We start from the raw sequence: 21,639 nt of genomic DNA, 5'->3' as shown, positions 1-21,639 counted from the left end.
AATTTTGGTACGCTTGCAATGATACACAGCAGAACCGCATGCTAGTGCAGACGTCGCATGCCGCATGTGCACGCCTGTCAGTGAAGACTGGGTGCACACAACCATACAAGCTGGACCAGGAGGAAAACAATCTCAAGCGCTTATTTGGGCTCTCCTCGAGGGCTCATGATTGCGTGATGAGAGAGAAGAGGACTGCTGCTATCATGAACGAATATAAAACATACCACAGATTTTAGGCAGGCATTGGTGGATAAAAAAACAAATAAACAAACAAACAACTCGCCCAGCAATGGAGAACCAGGCGGCGATGGAGCAGCAGAGCTACGAGGACGTGCGGAAAAGCGGTTATCTCCGCAAGCAGAAATCTATGCACCGGCGCTTTTTCGTTCTTCGGGCTGCATCGGAGCAGGGCCCGGCCAGACTAGAATATTATGAAAACGAAAAGAAATTCCGAAGCAAATCACCAGTCCCAAAGAAAGCAGTGAACCTAGACTCTTGCTTCAACATCAACAAACGGGCAGATTCAAAGAACAAGCACATGATAGTGCTGTATACCCGCGGGGAGAGCTTTGCCATAGCCGCGGACACTGAGGAGGTCCAAAACGAATGGTACCAGGCCATGCTGGATCTACAGTGTAAATGTGAGTCCGAAATTATGTAGTACCCTTTAGTCAAATTCGTGAATGACCTGTCTTGCATATGCTGCAGCATCATGCCCTGGTGGTTGTAGTTTCTTAACCTGCCCATCAACTTGCGTGTTGATGATGGGAGCCCCCTTGGCTTCAGAGGATCTATTTTAGCAAATCCGTTTGGATTGAAATGCACGTTCTACCCCACCCGTCTTAATGTAGCCACCACACCTGGAAATGTGGACGCAAGCGGTATTGAAATGGCCAGATTGATTACGGTGCATGCTTTGTATAACCATACAATGCATCCATGAATAGACAAATTCATAATTTGGTTTTAATTGAATTGTTTAGAGAAAATCGAGATTTACTATTCGAATGCTATCATCACTAGACACAACTACTATAGCGCGTAGTGAGAGAGTGGCGCATTGTGCAGCGCTGCTGCAGCGCTCAGGAGTCAGGACTGTTTTTGTTTTTCTACACATTTGTGCATGTTGTACGTGTAACCTACATTTCTGTCATAGCGATTCTGCCGGGGAGGGGAGCCGCGGCCGCCGTGCGTGTTTATTGGAATAAGGGTCTCCTCTTGCCCTATCCCTCGTGTTTTGGTAGAACATGACCCCCCACCCCGCCATTGAATGAACCGATCACCGAGTTGAACAGCAGACCATCAGTGTGATGATATGGAGACATTGGTTGCCGAGCAAGCGATTCTATAAGCCTTCCTCGGTTTAATTTGTGTCTATAACGGATTCGGCTGTAGTGTTTGTATCCAGCAATATGCACGGATCATCTCTTGACTCCATATTTTTACAAGAACGCTACGAAATGTGCAACATTGGTCAGATAAATGGCATGCAAACAGCAGCCAACTCTTGTTTTATAATATATATTAAATTATGCAACCGCTTATATTATACACTAACCTAACCAGTCAAAATTTGTTCTGACCTGGGCTGGTTGGTTTGATCAAAAAGCTGTCACGAAAATGTAACATTTTGACCCTGACCCTCTCATGTAGAGGTGAGGACAATTTTTCATCCACTCCACAGCTTGAATGTTATAAAATAATTGAGAGAAAGGAAAAAAAAAAGTTTACCTCTACTGTCACACGCTTATAAAACACACACACACACACACACACACACACACACACACACACACACACACACACACACACACACACACACACACACACACACACACAATCACAATCACACACACACACACACACACACACACACACACACACACACACACACACACACATTTGCACGTGGTGTAGTAGTAGTAGAAATAAAACTAAATAATTTGTGAATTACATAATAAAATAGCATGTTTTCATGCCATTCTTTTAAGATGACATTGTGTTAGAGGAGCAACATCATCTTAACATTTTGCTCTAAATATATTGAAAATATAGTGAAATATTGTATTTTTCACGACTTTAATTCTAAACAATATTTTTTTCCACTAATACAAATCTACTCCAAACTTTAATGATGTGACCAACAAGTGACTTTTTTATTTATATTAGTGTGGCTTAATAGCACAAAATTTAATTTGACTAATACTGTAGTGTGCTGTGGACATTTTTGGACATACATTGTGGACAATAATTTTTTTGTGACAATTCTGATTGGAAATGATCTGATATTTAAATGATGTCTCTATTGACACAATCAGCACAGTACTACATACAATTTATTTAAATATATGCATGTTTATTACATTTTTATATATTGTGTTTCTATCTTTTTATTTTGTATCTGTAGGTAAGACTCCTGATGAGTGTGGCAGTGGAGGAGACTGTGAACTGTCTTCCCCTGGCCCTGCCTTTAAGGAGGTCTGGCAAGTTAAAGTCTGGCCAAAAGGTTTGGGCCAGGCCAGGAATCTAGTTGGAATCTACAGACTTTGCTTAACGGACAAAACAGTCAACTTTGTCAAACTCAACTCTGATGTTGCAGCTGTGGTCCTCCAGCTGATGAATGTTCGACGCTGTGGCCACTCAGAGAACTTCTTTTTCATTGAAGTGGGTCGTTCTGCCATGACAGGCCCTGGAGAATTCTGGATGCAAGTAGAGGATTCAGTGGTGGCACAGAACATGCATGAGACCCTTCTTGAGGCCATGAAGGCTCTGAGTGAAGAGTTTCGTCAAAGAAGCAAATCCCAAACTGTTGGTGTGAGCTGTGGAGGAGGAACGGCCTCTAACCCCATCAGTGTACCTTCTAGACGACACCACCCAAATCTACCACCTTCCCAGGTTGGTTTTCCCAGACGTGCTAGAACGGAAACCCCTGGAGTCTCGAACACCAACACGTCTCCAACTCCACGGCACGGATTCTCTAGGTCACGGACAGCCAGCATTGGGGCTCGTACAGAAGATGGAGGGGGCAGAGCAACTGCACTCAGCACAAGTCCGAGTCTCAATGGTTCATCCTGCTCAACTACCCCAACCCTGAGGCCTAAACCCACACGAGCACCAACTCCAGCGAAGATCACCCTCAGCCTAGCACGATACACCCCAAACCCTGCACCTTCCCCAGCCCCCAGTCTCTCATCCAGCTCTGGTCATGGGTCAGAATGTGGGTTAGGTGGAGCTGCCTTTGGAACAGTGCCCATCTGCACTTATGCTCGAATTCCTCAGAGAGTGTCCATGTCAGGATCACCCAGTGATTATGGTTCCTCAGATGAGTATGGCTCCAGCCCCGGAGAGCACTCCCTGCTTGCCGCAGGGCTCCCTGGTGCCCTTGTTGAAGGTAGAGCCAGTTATATTCTGATGGGTCATAGAGAAGGGTCTCATAAACGTGTTCATGGACGCAGGGTTCTTCGTCGTTCATCTAGTCGCGAGTGTGAGGCTGACCGCAGGTTTCTCAGCAAGCGTGCTTCCTTACCCCCCACCTCTACCCAGGAGCGTTTGGTCCCACACCGCAGGGAGGAGGAAGAAGATGATGAAGAAGACTACGCAGTGATGTCACGCAGTGCAAGTAGAGAGTCTTTCACTTCACGCCGAGGCTCAGGAGGTTCAGCTACAACATCATTGGTGCAGGAAAACTCAGCAGATAAAGGTGTCAGTACTAAAGGGGGGCCTGAAGACTCCTCAATTGAGAGTGGCTACATGTCCATGTTGCCAGGTGTTACAGCTCCTCCTGCTTCATTGTCACTATCAGTTTCTGGTTCAGATGTAGTGTCAAAGGGTGGAGATGACTACATGGCCATGACTCCCAATAGTAGTGTCTCACCCCCTCAGCAAATCCGACTACCCATTAATGAGGGCTACATGATGATGTCTCCTAACAGTAGCTGTTCACCAGACTTGCATGGCCTGAGTGGATGCATTTGGGGCAGCAGGGGCAGCATGGAGAGTCGGGCAGGCAGCGACTACATGAACATGTCACCTATTAGTGCCAGGTCAGCTTGCAGTACTCCTCCATCACACCCAGAGCAGCAATCACAGCAGCCAAAGATGGTCTATTCTTATTTTTCGCTGCCACGTTCATATAAACACACTGCCCTCTCAACCCGTTTTGAAGATGATCTGGATAGGGTTTGTATGGGTAGAGGTGAAGCTGGAGGAAAGGTTGGTTACCATTGTGGAGGGGACACACCTGTGGGCTCAGTTGGTGGTGGACAACTCTCTCTGTCCTCATCCTCTTTCTCCTCTAGTTCAGCTAGCAGTGAAAGCCTTGAGGACAGGTCGTTGTCTCTATCTGTTGGTGGAGTGGGAAGAGCAGCCAGACTGACCACAGGACACAGGGTAGGGGGAGCTTACCCCAAAGTTTCAGCCCAACACCATCACCAGCAAAAATGTGGGCCAGGTTTTCAGAAACAGGGTCATTTACAGCCAAGAAAGGAAAAGTTGTCCAACTTTTTTGTGGATATGTCCAAAGCCAATACTTTGCCGAGAGTCAGGGAGACTTTGCTCCCAACTGCATCCTTGAGCCCTGGAGAGTATGTGAGCATTATTTATCAGGGTGAGCGAAGAGGACATAACAAGGGGAGGACTAAAGCTGAGCAAGGAAACTCCATGGCACAAGGACAACAAAGAGCCTTTCACCGACCACAGCCATGTCAAGGTGGATCTGCCAACCTTCCCCGGAGCTTCTCAGCACCCCTCTCCACCTCTATCTCTTTATCCTCTGAATATGTGAACATGGACTTAGGTAACTCACCTTCTCTCACTCCTCTCTCTTCTTTTAAACCTGCTCCAAAGGTCAGAGAGGAGATCAACAGAGCTCCTCATGTAAAACAAGAAGTGGAAATGGGACTCAGGAAGAGCAGCATGACAGGCTTGACATCTACAGATGTCACTGCTGCTCCTTTTACAGACTATACTGAGATGAAATTTGGATTGGATGGAGATAAAACATCCATGTCCCCTAAACCTGGCCAAACACCTGTACCATCCTCCATGGAGCAGGAGCATAACATGAATTATCCTTCATCCAAAGCTTTTTCAAATGTGGATCAGGGTGCCCGTCTAGTGAGGGCAGAATCATCAGCAAGAAGGCGGCATCGCTCTGAGACATTCATAACACCTCCAACTCTCAACCTCTCCCCCTCTGCTTCCCCTTCTCCTTTTCCTGAAACACCACATAGTGGTCCACCACGACAGCAAGGATTAGAGAACAACCTTTGGTCTAATAATCTGCCACCCTCTCCACAGTGTGCCAGCCCTGGAGTGGCAACTCTTCCTGCTGCTCAGGCATCTTCCTTAAACCTGGAGAAAGGCCTGAACTACATTGATTTAGACTTAGTCAGTAAGGAGAATCAAAGCAGTGTGGATGGACCTTCTGGCCCTCACTCAATTTTCTCTCCTGTAGTTGGAGGGTTGACTGTGGGATTGGGTGGAGCTGGAGGAAACACCACCTCCAGCATCAACACATATGCCAGCATTGATTTCATCAAATCGGATGAATTGAGAGTTCATCAGAGCAGCAGGAAAGACAGCAAAGGTAAAAGCACTGTACACTACTAAACTTTATTTGCTCCATTACTGAAGCCCAATTCATGTTTGCCTTTCCATACTGTTACAATTTATTTTTTCAAAGTATTAATCTCTGGTTTTCTCAAAGCTGTCAATGGTGTTCTCACAGAACTTGATTAGTGGTATCACCTCTCACAGAATTTTTTTTAATCCTTATCTCCTTATCAGAATAAATCTTATAAAGTAACAATATTCCATATCAACATATGATTCTAACATTCATTATTTAAATATTTTTTATTTGTTATTCAGTGGATTTGTGTGAGAAATGACAAAATATTTCCTGCTGCTGCTCACAGTGATGGTAATGGGCTTTTCAAGGGTTATTTTGGGGCCTCACTCCTCTCTTTTGATATAGAACAATATTGTTAAGAGGGCTGGTTCTGCTCTCTGCCTGTTTCCATTTGTGAAGTGGAGGTGGAGTATAAGAAGAATCTGACAGCTTTTGCGTTGTATTAACCACAGATCATTTAGGTTATTGGTTTTGAGTGTGTGTTTGTTACAGTTTATGAATGCATGATAAGGGCAGTGTGAGTGAGTACAGACATATGCATGTGTGTGCCTGTGGTGTGGATTGAGAATATAGCATATTTGTGGCTTATCTAACTGTTTATAAGGGATACCTCTGAGCAGCCCTGTATCCGCATATATATTTAACTCACTGTGATTGCAGATAATTATGGCTATTTAACTTCAGTCTAGCTGAAAATGTTCCTGAATGTGGTTCTGCTTCTACTCATCTCTCTCTTCTTTTCTCTTTCTCTTTTTCTTCTTCTAAGTCTTTCACCTTGACCTTCTATCTCTCTCTTGGTAACATATAGACTATCTGCAAGAATCTAACTTCTAACCTTTATTAAATGTTTTAGCTCAAAATTGTGACTAAGGACATGATTTTCATATGTAATTCACTTCAAGCTCTGAGACATGCCATTGACTACAGAACTGGTGCATAGCTGTCTTAAAACGACTAGTCCGACGAGTGGCTTCTTTTGATTTTATGATAGGCTTCAGGTCAGTGTTATCCAGTGGTTCTCAATCTCAACCCTACACTTTCTCAATCCCCGTCTGCATAAAGTTGAATGTTCACCCAACATGTCTTAATTAAGCTGCTGTTAAATCATCATTGCTGATTGTGCAGAAAGATTTTCTCAAAAGCTTAAACACTATGGGCCCTATCATACACCTGGCGCAATGCAAATGTTTTTTGCTAGTTTTTATCATTTCATCATTTTCACGTCCTGCGCCACGTTGTGTATAGCAAATGCATTTGCGCCCATTTGTGCACCAATGGACGTGCTGGTCTGAAAATGAGGTGTGTTCTGGCGTATTGTTGGCACGTTGCTATTTTGAGCAACTGAAATAGACTGCGCCATTGAAAAACTGAAACCTGGTCTAAAGTCAATGGCCCAGTATTTTTTTGTTATTTAAAGAGCGTGTTAGTAATGTGCGCCTGTAGGCGGGTCCCCTATGCACATACACTTTGTCCCGTAGATGGTCTGCTTGCTTTAGCCTCGCACACGAGCAGATCCGTTTCCTCGCCTTCAGTTCAGTTTTTCCGCTTGCAAATTCCGCCATGTAAATAGTGAATCCGCCATGGCGCGAGCACAACTGGCTTTTAAAAGGAATGGGAGATGAGACTCTGATTGGTTTATTACACATTACGCCTAAAACACACCCATTACTCATTAAGAAAATAGGGACAACGTGCCAGGTGCGCCAACCGGTTTTCCAGTCGTTAAATTAGCAAAAGTGGATTCGGACACGCCCTAAGTGCACTTGCTCCGTGCACTTTAGACCATAGTTAAAACAATGTCCTATGTGTTCAACATTGCTCTGATTGTTTAAGGAGCCCAACATGCCAAAAATGACTCAACCAATGGCTTTGAGGGCAAGATTACCTATTTTTCCAAACAATAGCAGATGGAGGAAGTGTTTTGTAAACAGACATTTTATTTGCAATTCCATTTGGTGCTGCAAGTGGAACAGAAATTGCACACTGCGATTTAATTTAAGTTTTCTGTAGAAAAAGTGAGTGGTGCTTGCCCATGCAGCAGTTGCTATCACAATGCTATACTAGGGCACAATGCTATGCTAAAGTGTTATGAGTGTGTTCTGCCGTGCATGAACCACTAATTATTTTAACCAACAAGTGTCCGATCTTCCATTACTTGTATATCTCAGATTTGCTGAACAAAGATTTAGAGTCATTCAAAACTTTAAAAAAAAGAAAGAATGTCAATGTAGTATCCTTGACTGTAAAATGAAGTTCAGCATCCTAAAAAACCATCTTACCTAAACTACTTAACATCAGAGTGGAAAGTGAGCGGGGGTGATTCAAAAACAAGGGCAGGATATTGGACAAGACAAATAGTATGAAAGACAAAGAAATGTTTTTAGTGGGTGAAAGAAAGATGACACCAGAGAACAAAAGAATAGACTAACAGAGAGAATATGGCCTCAGTCTTTCAGTAAGGTTAAGACTAGATTGAGAGAGAAAGATTAACAGAGACAGACAAGAAGTCAGAGCGTCAATGCAGGTATTGTGTGACTCAAAGTGACGCTCTGAAGGCTTTAACTCATACAAACCCAGTCACCACAGTAGTGCTAAGAAGAGGGGAATCTGCTCCAACCCAAAGCTGTCTAGACAAGCAGGTTGTTGTAGGTCAGAGGAGCTGTAATCTAGCTGACCCATCAGCAGCCCTGAGGACAAGACATTCCTTTACAGTGGGATAAGGAAGGGTATTTACTCACACTAGCCTTATTGCATGTCAATGTATGTGTGTCTTTTGTGTATGTGCAGGGATTCATTACATTACCCAAGTGGAATTATCATTAGTAATAAAAAAACAAAAAACAATTTGTCCTCAGTGTACCTTTTCTCAGTAACACACCTCTCATAGGGCTAAAGTTTAGAAACGGTATGTTTTGTCTGCATGCATATTTGTTGTTAAAGCACAAATCTTTGCTCTCCTTTCATAAGCTGCTTCCATGTGCTGATTTTGCGTCTTGCTGTTTCTATTTTTTTGGTTGTTTTGTTTCATTATTATGTTATGTGAACTGCATTATAGGGTTTTTGTAGTCTACTGTACATCTGATCCTGCAACCTAATTGGAGCTGATGAAGCAGAATCCACTCAATAAAGGAACAGTGTAATTTTATTCAAGGCCTATTCTGCATCTCAATACAAGTAGTGTAGTTATTACAAACTTGTCTTGTAATATCATTTTTACAACATTTAAATAAAAGGTTTCAGAATTCTGAGAAAACTTTCATGACTTATTTTAAAGGGGTCATATAATGCCATTTTTGTACAAGTTAATATGAATCTTTAGGGTCTAAATGAAAACTTTGTAATATACTTTTATTAAAAATTCTCATTAGTATTGTAAGAAAACCTAATTTTACCTGGTCAAAAACAGCTCTGTGTTTTTTAGCACGCCGTTTCAGTGCATATGCCTTTAAATGATAATGAGCTTTGCTCACTCCGCCCCTCTGTTCTTTGGGGCGTTTTGACACCACGCAGGTGGAGTGTTGCCTTGACAACAGTTGAGGGTATATTTTGGAACAAGAATGGCAGCGGGAGTCTCCGAGGACACATCTGTGCAACCATACCAATTTGAACCGGAGTCGGACCCGGAACAAGATGACGGCCCCGAAGAAGTTCGACAATTAAGGCTCGAACAGGACGTTTCTGAATGGTTGGTTAACTCGTTGTTCATTATAAATGTGGGATTATGAATTCTATTAAAAACGTCGTAACGTTACATAGAAAACATGCCATAATATACCCTGAGTGTAAACATTAGCACATTCATCGTGAAGCGTGCAAGCGATTTGCAAAGATTAATATTTAAAGGTTAATAAAACGTTACACTCACTTCTTCTGGAGGTGCAGCAGGAAAACGAATAGTTGGTACCGATTCTGTTTTCAGGACCAGCTTCTTAGCAAAACCAGATTTACACTGACCCTCGTTTTTTAAAGCAGTCTAGTGAGGAATGATTAGCGCAAACATAAAAGCATTTACGTTGATCGTTGGGAATATTAACCTTCAAAAATAAAACTCAGCCACTGCGTCTTCAGTGCATATGCCGAATTTAGGAACATTCAAATGACTGCTGTGTTCCTTATTACACCCAAGAACAGAACACCACAATCGCTTAGACGCCATTCTGCTCTAGTGTATCAACAATAGCGGACTACGATGACAGCTCGCTCAGGGCGGGTCTGTGTTGAAACACTGCTGTCAATTATCAATCGTGGGAGGGGTGTCCAATCTAGTGACGTCACAAAATCGAACGGCTCAATTTGAGGCAGGGGAAAACATATAAGGAGATTGAAACAAAAACACTGGATGGATTTTTATCATTATATGATGGTTGTGTACAGGCACTGCCAACACCCATTTTAGTACCATCATTATATGACCCCTTTAACATATTTATGTTATAAATATGATGGCTGTTGGGGGGGGGGGGGGGGGAGATGGGGTATGGGGGAAGAACAGTGTTAAAATGTAAATTGAATTTTAAAAAAATCAAATAAAATTAGATTTAAATCTAACAGTAATATGAGTAGGTAAAAAAAACATAGGCTAATAATGTAGCTGCTTAAAAGAGAATATTTTCCAAATATTTTTTAGATTTGCTAAAAATAAAAACTATATAGATTCTCAGATGATGAGGATCAGGGGTCCATGGCATCTAAAAGACTGAAAAGCAGATTGTCCTGGCTGCTTTTTCCATACAACAAAAGTGAATAGTTAATGGGATTTTCAAGCTTTAAAGGCACAATATGGAAGATTTTGCATTAAAATATCCCAAAACCACTAGCACCGTGTTACATTTTGTTCACTTGTGTACTACTTACATTGTCCCAAATGTTTCAAACAATGTTTGTTTAAATCCACAGAAATTTGCAGTTTGAACCATTATAATGTCCCTCCTCATTGTGTCGCCTGTCAATGTTGGCATGTACACGTACACGTTATCCTCGGTTTCTTACTCCTCATAAAAAAATAAAGAAGTAGTAGTAGTAGTCTTTTGTTGTTTCACACAGTCGTCTTGGACCGCAATTATTCGTTATCGTTTGCAGCAGGTTCTGTCGGCAAAAATAACTTCAAGAAACGTAAACGTACTGGTGAATCAAATGACCCAAGAAGAGTTTTGGACAAGAGGAGAAATAAAACGAGGATCAAACACTGTTTAATAAATGGTAAATGGTAAATGGACTGCATTTATATAGCGCTTTCACAGACCGAATGGCCACCAAAGCGCTTTACATAGTTGCCTCACATTCACCCATTCAGACACACATTCATACACCGACGGCGGTGTCAGCCATGCAAGGCGCCACCCAGCTCGTCGGGAGCAGTTGGGGTTAGGTGTCTTGCTCATGGACACCTCGACACTTGGTCAGGTGGAACCGGGGATTGAACCACCAACCTTTCGGTTTGTAGATAACCTACATGAACCACTGAGCCACTGCCGCAATAAGTCTGGTGAACAGGTCTATAGCAGTGTAATTAAATACAGTATGTGTTATAAATAAATAGTAAGCCTTTTTGCAAATGCTGCGGGTACATTCAAATGTACTTTTAGTATGATTGTTTTGAACACTTAAAACTGCGCTGCTTTACCACCACTTAATTCGACAAGTAAAGTGACATGTAGTAGTAATTTAACATTAAACATTACGTTACTTGTGGCTAATTCATTAGAATGATTTAAAATCTTTATTTCATAACCTCATCCATGAGCATGATTTGTAAGCCCCGTCAGACCGATTTCCATCGGCAGTGGAGGTGAAGATGACAAATCCCATCATTCCTCGCTCCTTCACATCAAGCTACACCTTTGTTATTGTTTTGCTTATGCAACATCTAGCTGTGAAAATTAAATACTGTACCTTTAAGAAGTTATTTACTGAAAACCTCATATTTCATTTTAGCCATCTCTGCTGCCATTATAGTGAAAATGTCTTTGTTTTCCTGAAGCACGGCAACACTATTAGAATTATTCACTAACTAACAGTCTTTTGAACTTAATGCAGTTGTTTTTTTAGTGTACTGTTAATAGACATGCTTGACCATTTGAAGGATATAGTTTTAAGTTTTAAGCCTGGTTTATTCAAAATCAAGCTTATAACTTTTTAACGCTTGCTTTTGTAGTGTAATTGAGAAGATTTGATGCTTATTTTGGACTTTTGATTTGTCCTACGTCAAAGGAAGACACTCAATCCGTTTCGTTTCCTTAGTGATACTAATGAGACTGTTGTTCGTTTTCTCCCCCGTGCTTGTCTTTCTTACTCTCTGTTTCTGCTTCTCAGCCAAAGCTCAGCTACCATCCTCTCCAAGCCTTTAATAGTATTACACACATACACACTCGTTAGGGTCGAGGTCTGACAGTCACGGACCCTCAACCAACCACTTGCTTCTGCCAAACACTTTACCTTATTGAACATCTCAACCGGCTAATCAAGGTCTTCCCTGCTGAAAAATCCAGCATGAATTCCAAGTTGGTCCAGGCTGGTTTACGCTGTAGAGCTGGTATAGTGTTGTTCTGGTGGACCATGCAGTTCTCAAGCAAAACCTAGCTGGTTCACAGGCACATCTTCTTCCCATACTGGTAACCAGCAAACCAGCTACCAGCATCCCATGCTGGTCCCTGCATGTAAAAAAGCTACCTTATGCCAGTGACCAGCAATGCAGGAGTTTTCAGCAGGGCTCAGGCTTATTTTAAAATTACTGACAGGTTTGTTAAAGCCAAGTTGTAAATGTGTAAATATTCTAGTAATGTTCTGTTACTGTTCTGGTAAATAAATATATAATGTCCATAATTAAGTTATCCAGGAGGATTTTATAACTTGTGCTTGTGCCTACTGTGATAGACAATAAGCCAATAAATTTACCTTTTGAAATCCTAAAATTTTCATTTTCTGTCTAGACACTCAGCTGATAAGACAATAAGAAATGGACAGAGGAAATATTTCTATTTATGTTAAGCAAACACAATACATCTAAATAAATATATTTATAAATACATATAATGTATATATGTGTGTGTATGGATATGGGTGTATGTGTGTGGGTAGGTGCTTGTCTGCAGGGAGATTATGGTTAACTCAAGTGGGTGTACGGAGAGCAGCGCCAATTGATCTGTCTGCTGTTAACAAACCATCCACACACATACTGTCTGTCACACACAAACACTCACTCATGTGTATCCACTCAGAGCAGGAGTGGGTATAGGCACAGTTAGACTGATAGTTTAGAGGATGAGAAAGAGAGAATTGTAATGCATGATGTGTTTACACTACTAATATTGTAAGTTTGAGAGAGAGAGAGAGAGAGAGAGAGAGAGAGAGAGAGAGAGAGAGAGAGAGAGAGAGAGAGAGAGAGTTGGATTAATTTCATTGAGAGTCTGTGGCAATTCATACAGTAAGGTGAAGGTGGCAGCTGGCCAGTTCACACACATATACAGCAAATTTGTGGGGCTCGTCCGAGAACCATGAGATGGACCCCGCTCACAACTAGTGAGGTCACAAATGAGCATTTCTATTGGGAGATAAAATATCATTGCTGATGAAGACAATGATGTTGGTTTGAGCAATATTTTTTTAGTCTTTTCTGTACATCACTGAAATATTTTCTGTTATTGACATCTTGACAATGATTATGCATCTTGTTTTCTGTCCAGGAGTGTGATGCATTGTTTCATTGTAATTGTGCCTCTGTGTGGCATAAAAGAGTTTATTTAAACACACTGGGGTCAGTATATTGTTTCACTGTTTTTGAAGTATGCTCACCAAGAGGGCATTTATACGATTAAAAATACAGTAAAACAGTATTATTGTAAAATAACTGTTTTCTGTTTGAATATATTTTAAAATGTATTTTATTGTGATGGCAAACCTGACTTTTCAGCAGTCATTCATTACTCCAGTCTTCAGTTTCGCATTATTTTTCAGAAACCACTCTGATATGCTGAGAATTATTATCATTGTTAAAAACATTTGTGCTGCTTAATATTTGTTATTTATTTGAAAGATATTTTAAATTTAACATTTATTTGAAACAAATGTATCTATAATCAGCTTTGATCAATTCAATGCACTTTCTGAATAAAAGTTTTAAGTATTTAGTATTTATTTAAAAAAAAAAATTGGATGCAGAAGAATTAAATATAGAGCTGAAGTTTAAAGTAGAGGGATTTTACTATGTGATTTTTGCCACAACTGAGGCGATGAAGTGTTTCAGGTGTGGGGAGGTAGGACATCAAGTTCGTTTTTGTCCAGAGCAAAACAATGCTCCCCAAAGTGATGTAAATGAACAAAATGTGATTCAGGTAAAGGAAGCAGAGCCAACCTTAGGTACACAAAAGTCTAGTGAAAGTGCAAACACTGATAAAGAAAAAAGTACTGAGTGTAAGAAAAGGAGAAATGAGATTGATCCAAAGGTACTGGATGGTGAAATGATAAAAGACGTGATAGAAGCTACAATAGATGTGGAAAGTATAATGATGGTGGATGAAGAATTAGGGTAAGTGTACCCATTAAGCCCACTTTCAACTCAAAAGTCAAATTTAAAAAAGAGAAAATAATATTTTATGCTGCTCATTATTTTAACCAATCCAGTGATTTATTACTTCCCTGGCATTTTTTATTGCATACCAATCTAATTTTGCAATGTTGAGTTAGTCCCACCCATATGCATGCTGTCTCAGGGGACCTCACACAAAGTCACCCCAAAACTTTAGTATTTCGGGACCCTTCAGAAATCAACGATTTCGATTGTAAATGTATCTTACATTTTTAAAGGAAAACATGGTCTTTTTTCACCATTACTCACAGTGGAACCATTTAAGCCCACCTTTTGTGTTTCAATGAGGAATCCCTCTAATTGCAAACTTTGATACATTTTCTGAAAGTGTTTAATGATAACATTTCTTTGTGTGCTTTTACTTTACTAATCTTTTAACCTTACCTTACTTACTACCTTAATTTACAACTATATTTAGATAGGACTAAAAATTACACGCATTTATTCAAATGAGATAGAGCCCATTTTGTCCTAAAGTCCCTTATGTTAGCCGGGCATAATTCGGGAACCAAGCCGAGTTAAGGCTTGAGATTCCGGGCATGGAGAGGTCCCAGAGGGACCCTACATTCCCCACAGTCTTGAGCCCCTGGGACCATCCGGCTCCGAGATACCGCCGCTTCCTGTCCAGCATTGACTGGGCAAAACTCGGGACCCAAGCGAGTTGGGGCTCCGCACTCCGGGCATGGAGGGGTCACCCAGTGGGCCCCCTATGTCGGGAGTATTGAGCCCTAACTAGGCTTTCTTCCCGAGATATGGTCACTTCCTGTGGAACTTTGATCGGGCATAACTCCAGAGTCAAGCCGATCTAAGGCTGCACACTCCCGGCGTGGGGGGCCCACTAGGAAACCCCCTGAAACCCCAGAGTATGGAGCCCCAACTCAGCTTGGCTCCCGAGATACACCCGGTCAAACTTCCAGCTTGACTACAGCTACAACTCCAGTCAAGTCGACTAACACCTACCCATCCCACCCAGGGCTCTAATCAAACATTAGCAAAAGGAATTTTTTTTATATTTCCCTCTCACTAAATAAATATATTGATGTTTTACTTCTTTAAAGATCAATTAATTTTTATATTTTGTGAATCATTGATGCTTATTTGGAACACATGCGGGCTTAAATGGTGCCAAAGTACCAAATAAGCCCATGCCAGACTTCTGACTTTATTCCTAAATTATCTTAATTTTATATTCTAAAATGTAAATCAACTAATTAATACATTTTCAATTGAGAGATAAATCTTGCATTTTTACAAATAATTTTTCTTATAAAATATGTCAATATGTATGAAAAACACCTAGACTTAGATTTTGGTGGGCTTAATAGGTACACTTACCCTAGTATTTAAAATCCCTATAGTGAAAAGGAAATCAAGACAAAATGAATGGGGGTCAAAATTAAAGAAACAACTAAAGAATAGCCAAGAGTCAATAAAAGATGGGGAAGATAATAGTTCGGAGGACACGTCTGATGACTCATCTACTGATGCTTCTTTGGTCAGTTTTGTGAAAAAGAGCACTATGGTGTCTCTAAATAAGCCTCGAAAAGGTACAACGGTTTTTGAACATTACAAAAGGCAAACGGAATGTGGTGAAAGATGATTTTTTCATTTTTGAATTTTCATTAAGTCAGCACATTTCTTGATGAGAGAAAGAGGGAAAGGAGGACTATGAAGTCAAGATTTCCACAGATTGAAGAAAATTGTAAAAAAAAAAATTGCGTGCAGATCAAATTTAACTGAAATGAAAAGAAGAACGTATAGTAGTTGTTGCTTCTTTTTTTCTTTTGTTTGAAATTTATGATTGGATTTCTTTACATTTTATTTATAATTGATTTGAAGTTTGCAACATTAAATCTGAATGGAGCAAGAGATTTTAAGAAAAGTCAATTGTTTCAATTAATGAAAATGAAACATGTAGATATATTTTTTTGCCAAAGAAACCCATAGTCACATAATAAATGAAGTGAATTGGAAAAGAGAATGGGAGGGGATGGCTATTTTTAGTCAGAAAAACAGTACAAGTGCTGGTGTAGGAGTCTTCTTTGCAAAAAAAATGTTTTCCAATTTCGTATGAGGTGGAAGAAATTGTGTAAGGAAGACTTTTAAAAGTTAATGCAAAATTTGATATTGCAATGTTTGTTTTAATAAATGTTTATGCTCCAGTTATGGCAGCTGAGAGATTGCTGTTTTGAGAAACATTGTTAAACACTGTACAAAATTGTGATCCTGACCATTATCTCCAGATTGCAGGGGACTTTAATTGTACTGCTATGGATATAGATAGAAACCATCTAGAACCCAAAACAGCTTCCAGGTTGTCGTTGAATTGTTTTATTGAAATTAATGGTCTAGTGGATGTGCTGAAAAACTTGAACAGTAAAACTAAACAATACACATATTGTTACAAATTATTTACAAATTTACACTTATTTACAAATAAGGCCGCGTGTCCACCAAAGCGTTTTTTCACGCAGCTGACGTAAAATTCCAATAGTTTTCAATGGTAGCGCCACGTTTTTTAAACGCCATGAGCGTAACGAGGCGCTGAGCGTGTATTTAACGCTCAAGCGCTGAGCGCCCGGCGTTTTTTACTGGCCGCCGAGAGTTGAAAAATTTTCAACTTTGGGTAAAACGGTGCGCTCATCACTGTCACTTTTTACACAGCCGTCAAATCACAGTGGAGGAGGGGCGGGACAAATACCACACGACCAACTGTCACAACATTCTTTCTGTACAACGACGTCAAAAAGCAGAGCTAACCGAACAAAATGAATGAAAAATAAATTTTTAGTATGAAACAAAATTATCTGCGAAATCAGTTACAAGTAAACTGTGCTTCGGATATTCTGTATCATAGCAACGAATCGTCTCAACTGAAAAAAAGCAGCGCTGCCAAAACGCTCTCAAGCGTTAGAGATATTAGAGATATTTTTGATATAGCAAAAATTCCAGCCCAGAAATTTGGCATGATTTCATTAGACCAAGAAAAGGCCTTTGACCGAATGGAACACAAATATTCATGAAATGTGATTGATTTTTTGAGGTTTCCTCCCATTTTTATTGAAATGGTTAGAGTTTTATATGGTGATATTGAAAGTGTAGTGAAGGTCAATGGTGGCTTGAGTGCTCCTTTGAAAGTTAAAAGGGGAATTAGGCAAGGTTGTTCAATGTCGGGAATGTTGTATTCAATAGCAATTGAGCCTTTTTTATGTAAACTAAGAGATATATATTAGAAGGGGTGTCTTTGTCTTGAGAACAGAGTTTTGGTTTATCTGCCTATGCGGATGATGTAATGGTAGCTGTTAAGGGATGTGGAAAAATCAAAGGGGTGGTAGAGAGATATGGTAAACTATCTTCAACAAAAGTGAATTGGTCTAAATGTACTGCATTGGAAGTAGGCGGGTGGACTCAAGGAAAACTAAAATTTACCAGGCTGACTGTCATGGGTTACAGGGGGCATTAAATATTTGGGAGTCTATTTCGGTGATCAAACTATGATGAAAATTGGGATGGTGTTATAGAGATGGTTGAAGGAAAACTTAAAAAATGGAAGTGGCTATTGCCAAAAATGTCATATAGAGGACGCTCATTATTTAATAACAATTTGTTAGCAGCAAAATTATGGCATCGTGTAGCAGTACTTGCGCTACCTGCAAGTCTTCTGTCAAGAATCCAGGCTTTAATGGTTGATTTTTTTGGAATAAGAAGATGCATTGGGTACCACAATGTGTGTTATACAAGGGATGATGGTGGACAAGGTCTTCTGCATCTAGAAAGCTGTAAAACAGTCAAAAAACTTTGTATGGTCAAAGTAATGTATGGGAAGCAGGAATACATTTAGTATGAAGACAAGCTTTTAATTATGAAATTCGACAGTGGACGATCTGTACCAAATTACATTCTTCCAAACATGGACATTTCACCAAAATGTTTACTGAAGAGGAAAGTTCTCATCATTTTCTTGGGACTAAAAGATTGGAAAGGTTGGATTTTTGCTCTGTGAATGGGAATTTTTTTTTTTTGATGCTTAATTTCATGTTTGTGGATTTTAAAGTAATATTTTCAAAGGTTGGTTTCATCTTTGGTTTTAAGTTTTGGAGAAAAAAAGAGAAAAAAACGTCAACTTGTTAACTTTGTTCTTGGAAAAGCGAAAATGGCTGTTTATCTGACAAGAAAGGAAAAAATTTATGGTGAAGTTGGTCGGGATGTAGTACAAGTTTTTAAGAGATTAATAAAAGTAAGAATTAAATTTGATATTTGATTTTATAAAACTATGAAAAATATAGAGGAATTTGAAAATGTATGGAATTACAAAGAAATGTTGTGCTTTGTTAGAGATGGTAAATAATTTTTGCTAAATGTCTTGAGTAAAGTGTATGTTCATTGATAGTTTTTAAATTCTCTCTCTTTCTCTTTTGGCCTTTTAAACTTAAGTCACACTCTGCTTGCAAGTCCTCTCTCACAGATCCATACAACATTCTCTATCACATTTTTTCCTTATACACACCTCCCAAAGTACATAAACAGATCCAAATACATGGACACAACTCTCTGCTTGTCTCTTTGAGTGTGTCTCTGTCATGTCTGTTCTCTCTCTTTGGCAATAACTCATGACTATGTTGGTCTGTTAGAGAGGAGAGGGAGCCACCGGCATGGAGAAAAAATATGGGGATGTTATGATCCAGATCAGAGTAAAATGGCCTTGTAGTATATTGTCAACTGGATGTGTTTCTCTGTTACTCAAGATGTTTCACTTCTCTTTCAAGTTCAAGTTGTTTTATGAGGCATTGGGAGTCACACTGTGAGCATATGTTTGTATGTACAGAATTAATCTATTCACTCTTTTAGCATACCAGTGGTGGAACATTCCCATAGGTTCCATTTGTGCACTGTAAAAACTGTTTACAAAAATACGGTAGCAAACTTTTAGGTTTCACAGGACTTAAATTTATGTTACAAACCATCAAAAGGATTTAAATTTACGATAACAAAAAACATCAGCTGTGGGTGCCAGTACTTTACTGTAAAAAAATACAGTAGCAAAATTTTAGGTTTTACGGGACTTAAACTTATTTTATTTCATTAACTGATTTATTGTTAAAACACCATCCCACTGAAGTCCTAATCTGCTTTATACAGGTGATAACCACCCACCTTAATAATACAGGTGGTAAAACAGAAAACCACATGATGATGTAAGCTCACCACAATTAACTTTCCTCAAGCTGAGGTATATAGTAATATAAAGAAGGTGCATGGTGTCATACACATAAATACAAAACGACGTCATGGTGACACACATGACTCTAAAATAATGCAATAAACATTCATTAAAAAACATTAGATGTAAGCCATAATGTAACTGATAACAAAAACTAAGAAGAAACATAATTATTTAAATTAAGTAACATCAAATGTGGAGCTTCATGCAGGGAATTCTGGGAATGTCAATTTAGAGGAACAACAAGAATGGATAAAGAAGAGACAAACAGAAACACAAGAACTACAACTGACTTCCAGCCACAGCCTTAGATGAAATCAACTGAAGATAAAATAAGACATTAAATCTCTCAAGATCTCAGAAGCGGAGGATTAAACGACCCCACAAACAGCATTACCAGCTTCACTTCTTACAAATCAATTTGACTTTATTTCTGTCATACATCTACAAAAGCTCTTATTGAGAATTAACAGAGGTTTAGATGTTGATGTTTTACTGAAAATATTTAATTTATTTGCTTTAGTTGGGCTTTTCACCCTTGACTTTTTAACATTCAAATTTAAATATTACTATCATAATTTTTTGCAGTAAAGCACTTCAACCACAGCTGCCATACATTTTTTACCATTCATTTACATTCAATGCCGTAAAACCTAAAATATTGCCTTTTACAGTACTGTATACATTTAACAGTATTTTACTGTAAAATTACATGAAATGCTCCAGGAGATCTATTATAATTTTTCACCGTATATAGTAAAGGATTAGGGAACACACCATAAACCAATTAACATGTTTTTTTTTCCTGTGGCATCTTTACCTTTAAAATTATAAACATTTTTTACAGTGTGTCCCCATGACCTACTACTGCTGTAATGTACATGATACTGAACTTGCATTGAACTCAGATTATTTGCTATATTTGACACTGTTAAATGTTTGTCTGCAATCCACAATATCAGCCAACCTTCATGTCCCCATTCATCGCCATTATTTTTAAATAATCAAATGTTATGGGTGTGAATTATTGCCTTGACAGTGAATCAGTCAGTCAGTTTTGGTGTTCAGTTAAATGCATTTAAAATGAATTTTGACAGTGAGCACAAACTATATTCAGAAACTTTTATGTTTGCATTAATTTGATTTTGAATCTTCCTATTAGACTTCTAGTGTATCCTAGGCAAGAAAGAGAATAGTTTTTTCTCAAACTTTTTTTCACTAAATTAGTTGCACCAAATGTAACTATATAGGAAATGTATGCCTATATTTCCTGAACTACCTAAATTTTAATTATTAATAACTAGAGGTGGCATCAGGGTGGTAGAGAGATATTAGAATCTAAAGACCTTTACCGGATTTAAATAATGCCATGCTTAGTCTTAGTGGTAAGTAAGTAATGATTATTTTGTATGATGCAAGACAATAACCACACATTTAGGATTGAGGTAATAGTTTAAGAATTAGCCCTTTAAAATGCCACATTTTTATCACTAGTCCAAATTTTAGTGGGGTACATGTGTCACTTAATGGAGGTTCCAGACCTGGTACTTTGTAAAATGTGAGATAAAATATGCAATCTTCTTGAAACTTCAACGTTAACCTCGTCCTATGGAATTATAGTTACAAGTTACAAGTGAATTCTAAATGACAGTCTCTAGCACAGTTTCCTGAGAATTTCAGTGCAGTGCGCATTCATGCACATTTAGACAGAGTGGAATCATTGACTTGTGTGTGCGTTTACTGACATTCACAGGGAGAAATGTTTGCAGTGTGAGCACTGTGTAGCTATTGCATTTGCAGTGTGTCGATTGTGTGAGGCGCCGTTTACATATTGCACTACATCTTTGTCTGTGACCCTGTCTGGCCTATTTGTGCATAGACAGACAGACGTGTGTGTGTGTGTGTGTGTGTGTGTGTGTGTGTGTGTGTGTGTGTGTGTGTGTGTGTGTGTGTGTGTGTGTGTGTGTGTGTGTGTGTGTGTGTGTGTGTGTGTGTGTGTGTGTGTGTGTGTGTGCGTGTGTGTGTGGGCACTGGTAATATGTGTAAATGCACACATTGCAATGCTGGCAGTAAAAAGTACAGAAATAGAGTACTTTGATGCTCTTTAAACGTGCAGTGAAGAATTTTTTTTGGGATATCCCATGGGACCTGTTCAGTGATGCTTTTATACTGAGAACGGAGAAGAATATAACGGAAAGAACA

General features: G+C 39.5%; 1 protein-coding gene across 1 annotated transcript in view; it reads left to right on the top strand.

The window, feature by feature from the left end:
- The window catches only part of LOC143739095 (insulin receptor substrate 1-B), a 23,327-nt gene continuing 1,688 nt past the window's right edge, over nucleotides 1–21,639 (top strand). The window contains exons 1-2 of the mRNA XM_077231255.1: nucleotides 1–641; nucleotides 2,408–5,587. Coding sequence (XP_077087370.1) covers nucleotides 290–641; nucleotides 2,408–5,587 — 3,532 coding nt within the window. The 5' untranslated portion in view covers nucleotides 1–289. The remainder of the gene's footprint in view (nucleotides 642–2,407; nucleotides 5,588–21,639) is intronic.

This window comes from Siphateles boraxobius, unplaced genomic scaffold (genome assembly GCF_051911475.1).
Source record: "Siphateles boraxobius isolate OS27281-9 unplaced genomic scaffold, OSU_SipBor_1 16, whole genome shotgun sequence".
NCBI classification, from domain to species: domain Eukaryota; kingdom Metazoa; phylum Chordata; class Actinopteri; order Cypriniformes; family Leuciscidae; genus Siphateles; species Siphateles boraxobius.
This window is presented reverse-complemented; position numbering and strand designations above follow the sequence as displayed.